We start from the raw sequence: 9,841 nt of genomic DNA, 5'->3' as shown, positions 1-9,841 counted from the left end.
TAGTCATGATGTGCCTATATATGGTCATGATGTGCCTATATATAGTCATGATGTGCCTATATATAGTCATGATGTGCCTATATATATATAGTCATGATGTGCCTATATATGGTCATGATGTGCCTATATATGGTCATGATGTGCCTATATATATAGTCATGATGTGCCTATATATAGTCATGATGTGCCTATATATGGTCATGATGTGATGTCATCATATTTATATTAGTTAGACATGTCACATGTTTTTGTCAAGTAAAAAAAGATAGTCTAGACACGGATTAAGGAAAAACTATTTTCCATTCTGAGATAATAAGCTTTGTTCAAATTATCAAACTATCTTGGACAAAAAAACTGTTTGATGCCCATATATAGTCATGATGTGCCTATATATGGTCATGATATGATGTCATCATGACCATATGCATGTCACATGTCAAATAAAAAAAGTTGGTCTGGATGGGGATTAAGAAAACTATTCTCTATTCTGAGATAATAAGCTTTGTCTGGATTATCAAATTTTCTTGGACAAAATACTGTTGTCCCATATATAGTCATGATGTGCCTATATATAGTCATGATGTGCCTATATATGGTCATGATGTGATGTCATCATGTCCATATTAGTTTGGCATGTCACATATTTTTGTCAAGTAAAAAAAGATAGTCTAGACACGGATTAAGGAAAAACTATTTTCCATTCTGAGATTTGTTCAAATTATCAAATTATCTTGGACAAAAAACTGTTGGATGCCCATATATAGTCATGATGTGCCTATATATGGTCATGATGTGATGTCATCATGATCATATGCATGTCACATATCAAATAAAAAAAGTTAGTCTGGATGGGGATTAAGAAAACTATTCTCTATTCTGAGATAATAAGCTTTGTCCAAGTTATCAAATTTTCTTGGACAAAATATTGTTGTCCCATATACAGTATAGTCATGATGTGCCTTGCCTATTATTGTTATGATGTGATGTCATCATGTCCATACCTGTGCGTGTCACATGATTTTTTCAAATGAAAAAAGATAGTGTGGACAAGGATTAAGAAAAGCTATTCTCTATTCTGAGATCATAAGCTCACATTTTGCTGAATTAACTCTTCTGTAGTGGGCATCCAAATGATCTCGCACCATATTCTGTGATACTAGTCTTGTACATCCAGTCGATGCATAAACTTTAAAAGAAAGAAAGTTAAATTGTTTTCCCTTTTATTATGAAATAAACAAATTTTACACTTTGGTTAAGTGACAAATTTTATTAAGAAACTATTAATTCAGCTATGACTGTACTAAGATTATAAATAAAAAAGAAATTAATTAATTAAAAAGAAAAGTTTGTGGAAAGAGATTATTTATTTGTTTGTATTCATTGTATATTTAGTAACTAATTGTAAACTGTTTTATCATGAATGATTCTTATACGGTTTTCAACATTTTGAATGTTTTTATACTTAGTGATTTGTTTAATCGTTTTTATAGTGATTTTTATATTGTATTTACTGAATAATAATAATAATAATAGATTTATTCTTATATAGCGCAGAATGCTGGAAACCTCTATGCGCTATACATTAAAAGCAAAAGCCGGATCAAAATTTACAAAAAAAAAAGATAATTACAACAGTGAGTGAAAATCAGGTTAATTTTATGATATATTTATATTATTTATTTATTTATGATTATAATAATAATGTTTAATTAAAAAAAATTCAACAAGTTTTAATCTCAATTACCTCCTCATTCCATTTTATTATTCTTTCCATTTTATTTTAGATTTCTCATCTATGCAACTATTTCACTGTTTAAATTTTCTTATGTGTTTTGCTTGTCGTTTCTTTTCTTTCTGCAGGCTCCCTATTATTAGCATTAACGCTGTTGGAAATAAAATAAAATAAAAATAAATAAATAAATATATAACTCACCACTGCTTTTGACTGACACATGTCCCTTGTAAGGTCCTTTCGTGGGGGTTACCATATGCCTTGGTGGTAGTTTGGTAAATGCTAAAAGGAGAAGATTTCAAGATTTTAAGATTATTTATTACTAAATATGCTGTTGAGAACCATCACGTGCTTCACAAATAATATAGTTAAGATATTCCTTTAAGCAAACACTTTAATGAGAATTTGGATAAGTTTTGATGGATCGACATGAAGGGTATAATGAATGCTCAACTACTATTACTAAAAGCATGTAGCACAAAGGTGAGGATCAGTTGCTCTAACCCTGTCCCTTCTATCAGATTTTATTTGAAAAAAAACATGTGACAGGCTTAAATATGGTCATGATGATGTCACATAATGACCATAAACAAGGATCCCAAGTTGGAAGAAGTCAATTCCGGGAGCAGGGGAGGGGGGGCAGGGTCCCGTTTGGGACAGCTGACCCCCTTAACCCGTTGGGAAAAAAAACAAACCACAATTAGTCAGGGAAAAATAAATTATATGTACTTTATTTTCTACATTTTAATAGAAAATTGTGAAACTTTGACGGGCTTTGCAATATGGGGGAGCAGAGAGGGGCTTCACAGATATAGGGTCTATACCACCTCAATCCTACCATGGTTGAGGCTGAGGTAAGAAAATTTATGATTATGGCACCTCTAGATGGCCGGAAATAGCACTCTTAGACTTACTGTAAATTTAAATATGATTTTATTTTTCTCTCCCCCCCCCCCTTTTTTTTTTTAATTTTAGAAAATATTGGGGGTGGTTGCTTCCCTCTTGAATCCACCACTGATCTGGTTAATGAGCTTTCATAACATTTAATTTCATTTTGCTGCACATTGTGATACACATTGGCAATGACTTCCATCAGACGATTGAAAATGAAGCAGTGAAAACATGCAAATATTATGAATTTGTGGGATATGGGTTAATGTCTGGGAGATTCTTACTTGCATGATGGGGTGTGCAAGGCCATCCCGTTTTCCGGGAGACTCCCGCGAGTTCCGGGAGACTCCCGTGAGACTTTGGGCCCCTGCGTAAATGGGAGAATATTTGATAGTGTGCACAAAGCTTTGCAATCCTAATGCCCAAATATGGGTGTTGAAGGCTGACAGAAGTGAATTCAAGAAACTAGAGTATAAATAGAAATCAAAAATTATATTTAATTTACACTTAGTCACCATTTCCAGCTATTGAGAGATACCGTAGGCATAAAATATCATACCATAGCCCCAACCATGATGTGGCTGGACCCTCCTGGGGTCCTAAGTTGGAGTAGGCCAGTTCCGGGATATCTGGTTAAATGAGCTTTTTTTAAACACATCTATCTTTACCTATAGGCACTGTTTTTCATGAGATAATTCATCAGTTAGTAAAAACATGCAAATATTATGAATTTGCAGAAGATGGGTTATTTTCTGGGAGAGTCTTGCTTGCTTGCAGGAGTGCGGAAGACTGTTCCGATTCCCGGGAGGCGTGGGACCCAGCTGTGATAACAACCCACCCTGGCAAGGAATTCCATTTATTATTCACTCTTGGATCTAAGAATTTGCTTTGTTGAGTCTCATCTTGGCTTGTTCAATTTGTAAGATAACCCTCTAGATATGAGGATGGTGGGTAACTTATTAACCTATAGTTTGGCAGGTTCCGGAGCTATCAGACAAGACTTACCTTCTTCTTTGGGCTTTTTTCTGGATGCCATTTTCTATCGTTGTAGCTCCCATTTAGGCGTTGTTGTGGATGTCCTGTAATATATAGTACATAGTGCACTACAGGCTTATGTCACTACCACAAATAAAGACAACATAGAAAAAAACAAAAACAAAAGAGCATTACACAACCAGCAGGCCATAGATAGGCAGACAAAAGTGCAACCCAAGTTGTTTTAACCTATCGAAAAGGGCAAAAAACCAGGGCTGAAAAGACACATATTCCTCTGCCTAGCCGCTGTAGGACCGTTTCAACAGCAAACTAGTTAGGCTGCGTAGTATGAAACATGTTTTGTATTGTATGTTTTGAATCAAATCGATTAATTGAATGACTATAAATATATCCTATACTGATAATTATAAGATAATAAATATGTATATTGACTTAAAAGTAATAAAAATACTGTAGGAAAGGCAAAGAACATGTTTTATTTATAAATGTCAAGTCCCCAAGGGAAGCTTATGCAAGGCATAACATATACAAGAAACGAGCATAATTTTAAATTTAACAAACTTAAAATTCTCACTGGTAACTGGTATGGTATTCATATTTATATGTAAAGTAAGTATAGTCTATATTTTAATGAGACAAACAAAACACACTTAATTTTCCTGATTTTCTGAATGTTAAAAATACATGGCAGCCAAACTGGTTCGCAGCCGAAATGGTTGACATTCTAGCCTGGTCTATCTAGACTAGGCCTAACCTCCTTGGGTAGTACTCGTCATCTCAGTCTTTCTTTGCAGGAAACTACCCTGTTCCTGGGTGCTGTCACAATGTGTTAGGAAGCTTAGCCTTATTTCACTTTAGATTTAATCTGCTGAGCGGAGGTCACTCGATTGCTAAAAAACTTTCTTCCAAAACATTAATTCCCAGACCACCCTTGCCTAGCTTAGCTATACACTAACTAATCTAGGTCTACCACCTAGTTAGAGACAGGACGGTTTCTGGACAAAACGTCAAAAAAACAAAACGGCAATGACCAAAACGGCATAGACCAAAATGGCAAAGAAGCAAAAATCAAGGCCAAGACTGAAGCGCCACCAGGCGCGGGCAGCAGTTTATAATTTTCTGAATCGTTTTTTTTTTTTTTTTCACACATCCATGATGAAATATACCAAAATAAATATTGAATAAGAATGGTGTTAATTTTATTTGAGTTGTACTTTTTTTTGGTTATATTCTTTCTTTCCCTATTCAGGGAATCTATTCAAGTACATGGGCTGTTGGCCCTAATACTAAACATAATTTATTGTAACATAATACATTTGTTTCTTTTTTCAAACACAAAGTAGACGTATTTTGCTAAATTATTAATATATTTTGTATTTGAAAATAATAGACAGAGCTTGTGAATAGATGGATATAAGTAAATACATTTTGGAATATATTTGCTCCTTAAATCAGCATAATATGGTCATTGTAAAATAAAGTGAAATTCATCTTCAATAATATTGTTATTACATATCTTGCAGATTCTTTTGTCTCTATCAATATTTTCCCACCTCCCTGTTTCAATCTCAAGTTCCAGTATGCCTAATCTTAACTTTGTCAATAACCGTCTGTGTTTTAAATTACTAACATTCGTATAATGATAGCTTAAGCTTATTTCTTTTTTATACAGAGTGAATAACCTTAGTCTAGAATATAAACTAAATTTACTGTGTTTAATACACTTTTGTTTTTCAATATCACAAAGACGCAACTTAAATTCATTCAGAAAAGAGGTTTTGTCGTATACAAACTGTTGAAACCAAATGTAACCAAATCCATTAGAACAAAGTAATTGTTTAACCTGTAGTGCCCAGCAGTTCTCGTTTCTACTAACTTTCCTCAACTGAAACTCATAGCATTTAAATACAAATCTATCATGATTTAATGAAATAATGTGCAACCAAAATCTAATAATGGTCATTAAACAATTTATTTTAAGCGGTTAGTATTAGTAACAGCAGTTAAAATAAAACCATCAAACCGAAGTAAATATGAGTTAACAGCACCTTGAATATAAGGTGCGAAATCAAGAGGGTTTTTTTTAAAGGTTACGCCCATGGAACATACTTTCAATAACCTTTTATTTAAAAAAAGGCGTTTTAAGCAAACTATTGTTGATTCGGTAATTCAATTATTAACTGTGTTGCCTACTGTTTATGGTCAACTGGTTGACTTTTTATTGTCGTTTTCGTCTTGCTGTTTTGACTTAATGTCGTTTTGACTTAGCTTAGGCCTAATGCTGTTTTGACTTAATGCCGTTTTGGTCCATTGCCGTTCTGGTCTAAAAGTGTTGCCGTTTCGACTTATTGCCGTTTTGGTTTTTTGCCGTTTTGACCTGTCCCCGACAGGACTAGGCTAGGCTATGCCTCCAGGCCAAGGCAGGCCTTCCCGTCACCTAGGCATAGCTATGTCCTAGGCATACGGCTGCGTGGGTAGGCTCTACGTGGCCGCTCTAGCTAGGCTAACTAGCCTAGGCCTAGTCTAATCTAAACGTTAATACCATAGTTTCGGCTTAAAAAGACAGCTCTTCTTGTCAATTTATACAACAATTCAACAACACACCTTCTCGTACGCACAGATAATACAAGTTGTAAATTAACTCGATTTAGCAGGCTTTTAGCTGAGCTCTTTTGCAGGAAAAATTCTTATTTTGATGATACTGTTCTGCTTGGTGGCGTCGTCAGTTGTCATCTCAACCGCTGATTGCCAGGTTATTATAAAAATCTAGCCAATAAAACAACTCTAGGCCTAGAGTTGCACTGACATCAATGTACAGTATATAATATTATATAAATTTTCCAAATGAATAATAATTGATTGGCAGAATTACTCTGAAATATACACTTGATAAGGCCAAAAAAAAAAAATAAAAAAATAAATTGTTTGTTTGCCCTTGCCCTACTATTCTTCTTCTAAAAATTATAAATGTGGGTGGAAATTTTATTTATTTATTTATTTATTTTTTTTATAGATACTCATCAGATGAAATAAAAATAGCCCACAAAGGCTAATTTGTAGGGCATCTGGCAAAGTATAAAAATTTAAATTCACTCAGATTTTTTTAAAGAAAAAAGCTAAAAAAACTTATTAAGGTTTTTTTTTTCCGCCCCTACTTTTTTCATTGAATTAGGGCCTGGTGGAGGAGGGCAAACAAACAATTTTTTTGGTTTAGTATGAAATAGCTAGGAATATAAACAAAATATAAGAAAAGAACGTTGTGATATATCTATATTGTTTATATTTTCCCTTTGATGTCAGCATCTTAATTGAGCCTTTAAAAAAGCTCTCACGCCAAGCACTATTAAGCAATTAGAATAGTTGCGAATCACACACTATTGGAAATTATTTATACAATTAAGGGTTAGATTAATACACACAAAAAACATTTTTGAAATAGGTCTAGAAGGCCTCAAATACTCATATAAAATGTTCAGTTTATTTAGTTTATTAGGGTTCATTGATTCAAGGACGGACATATAATATCTAATTTGAAGTGACTTTCTTCGCAATGGCGTATCTGGAGGCTGATGGGGGCGCGAAGGTGAAGTGGGTCGATGGTCAGTTGAGGGGGCGCAAACTCGCAAAATAAGGTGATTTTAAGTGCTCTTTAATAACGACTTGACAGTGATTTGTTTTTAGGGAGGGGAGAGGCGATGATTAAGTGAGGGGGTGGTAGGTCTCAAAATAAGGTGCTATGAGATGATTTTTAACTACCAGTAGGCCTACTTGATTTTTTTGCCTCGACATATAGGCCTAGGCATATTCATTGGGAGAGGGGAAAGCTAGCTTTTTAGGGGATGATGCGCCCCTGCACTCCTAGATACGCCTCTGATCAGCCATAATTTCTTTACCTAATTATCTCTTCTTAACATGTTGTAATTATTTATTGTATCCTTTCTGTATGTGTATATAGGCCACTGTAATCGTAGCCACAGGAAACTGAATAAAAGTTAGAAGAAAGCTATTATTTGACCAATAAAAACTTTAGCACGTGAAAATATTGAAGTAAATTTGTCGTCAGAATTCACAGCTTGTAAGCATATGTTTTTACGAAATCAGTATTTACAATTTCAGTGTAGGCCTGCTGAGAAAAATACATGTTGCAATTGTTCAAATTTGGGACTCGCACGCATGTGGACGCGGCTCAACTTCACTCCTCCTGCCATGAGAGGCACTGTTGAGCGTAGCCAGAAATAATTACAAAACCCGGGTGGTTTCAGAGAGAAAATGGTGGTCTTTTTGAGTCCGGTGGCACTGATCACAGGCGATGAAAAAAATTAAAACTTAAAATGATTGGCCTGTAAATATTGTGTATGGTTACAGTACAAGTCTTCATGTAAGTTGTATCAACACTAGGAAATTGCAACGTTTTCCTATTATACTAACAGATTTAATATGTTTGTTTACACCATGCAACACGACAATATACATCAAATTAAATAAGAAACAAAAAACACAGAATTATGTGGAAAAAAAACAACAACCTTACAATGCAATATTCAGTGAAATGAAAAAAAAAATCATGTGAAGATTCGTTATTTGTAATTTCTTTTACCATCACTCCACATTTTGTGTATCAAGATAATAATAGTAATATAGGCTAAAATGTCATTTGATAAACTTAATTGTATTTAACATGATATACAAACAAGGTCAGGCAATTAAGCCGGGTTCAAAAAGGTAAAAAAGTAAAAAAAAAAGTTAAAACAAAAAATAAATAGGCCTACATTTACAATATCGTACCTTACGAGTTGTATTATTATAATGTATTGTACCTTTTATTTATTTATATTAAAGTTCACACTGATAATAAAATCATTTTACCAAATTCATTTTCTTTTAATTATTAAAAAACAGCTTAAAAGGCGTTATCTAAACCAGGGAACAGAGAATCACTGTTCCCTATCTAAACTAACACCAGTGTTTGTAGCAGGTCATCTACTATAGTATGAAGAATTGGTTTAGTGACACAGACACAATATATCAAAATGAAGTAGCAAAAACCCAAAAGTATAAAGCAACACTAATTCGCTACTAAGTTGCTAAGCAGCTACGGGGACATCTTGCCCACTGGCGCCATCCAGGGTAGCGAAAGGGACGCTTTCAGTGGCGTAGCTACGGGCAGTGCAGCCAGTGCACAGCATTGGGGCTCGGGTCTGTTAGGGGCCATTCATGAATAGACCTAAAAATAATTATTTCAAGTAATTTCCAACTTTATATATTGAAGAATAAAACGGCCAGCGGAGCACTCAATAATATTCGACTTTTAGAGGAGTAATTATTGATTATGTTTAAAGGGTCCCCCAGCCGACCCTGTCGCACCCCATAATTATGTTCAAAATTACAAGAGAAATGGGAATAAAAAAAATTATTTTAAATTAGGCCTATATTATATCTGAGAGTGCCATTTCCGGCCATGATCTAGAGTTCTATAATCATAAGTTTTGTTACTTCAGCCCCAACCATAGTGGGGCTGAGGTGGTCTTCAGCCTCCGCCTGTGAAAATCCCTCCCTGGAACCTCTAATTCGAATGCCCTGACCGTGCCACTGCAATTGTTAAATTTTGTGTGCACCAATTTTCTTGATTAGTTTATTTCAGCTGCTGATAACGAATATGACCTAAAGTAGTTACGAATCCGAATCCGAATTAGTATTTATTACTATAGCCTAGTGGCGGGTCAGAGAATTCGAAATAGAGGGGCCCGGGAGGAAAAGGGTAAAAGAATCACTTCTTACGATGAATTTTCTGAGAACTTCAGGGAATTCCCCTATCACATCTAAGGGCCCGGCAATTTATCTTGCACTGGGCTGAGCCTTTCGCACCTAGCTACGCCACTGTACTCTTTCCCTTCCCAGACAGCAGCAGAAAACATCTTACAGTACATTCCCTTATTCCAATTTGGTACTAACTTTTGAAGTATCTATGTAAGAAAAAATACGAAAAAAGAACTTACTATCTATATAATAATAATAATAATAATAATAATAATAATAATAATAATAATAATAATAATAATAATGATAATGATAATGATAATGGTAATGGTAATGGTAATGGTAATAGTAATAGTAATAGTAATAGTAATAGTAATAATAATAATAATAATAATAATAATAATAATAATAATAATAATAATAATAATAATAATAATAATAATAATAATAATAATAAAAAAATAA

At 34.1% G+C, this 9,841-nt stretch overlaps 1 protein-coding gene across 1 annotated transcript in view; it reads right to left on the bottom strand.

Moving 5' to 3' along the window:
• Window positions 1-6,377, bottom strand: part of LOC117111926 (spermatogenesis-associated protein 7-like) — a 14,659-nt gene extending 8,282 nt beyond the window's left edge. The window contains exons 1-4 of the mRNA XM_033254969.1: window positions 6,224-6,377; window positions 3,629-3,742; window positions 1,934-2,014; window positions 1,094-1,186 (exon numbers count right to left, since the gene is read on the bottom strand). Of these exons, the coding sequence (XP_033110860.1) occupies window positions 1,094-1,186; window positions 1,934-2,014; window positions 3,629-3,659 (205 nt within the window). The 5' untranslated portion in view covers window positions 3,660-3,742; window positions 6,224-6,377. The remainder of the gene's footprint in view (window positions 1-1,093; window positions 1,187-1,933; window positions 2,015-3,628; window positions 3,743-6,223) is intronic.
• Between the last annotated feature and the right edge of the window lie 3,464 nt (window positions 6,378-9,841).

The sequence above is a fragment of the Anneissia japonica genome, unplaced genomic scaffold, assembly GCF_011630105.1.
Source record: "Anneissia japonica isolate Jap-2015-1 unplaced genomic scaffold, ASM1163010v1 scaffold1594_len1068242_cov183, whole genome shotgun sequence".
NCBI lineage: Eukaryota > Metazoa > Echinodermata > Crinoidea > Comatulida > Comatulidae > Anneissia > Anneissia japonica.
Note: the sequence above shows the minus strand (reverse complement) of the source record. Positions and strands in the feature narration are given on the sequence as shown.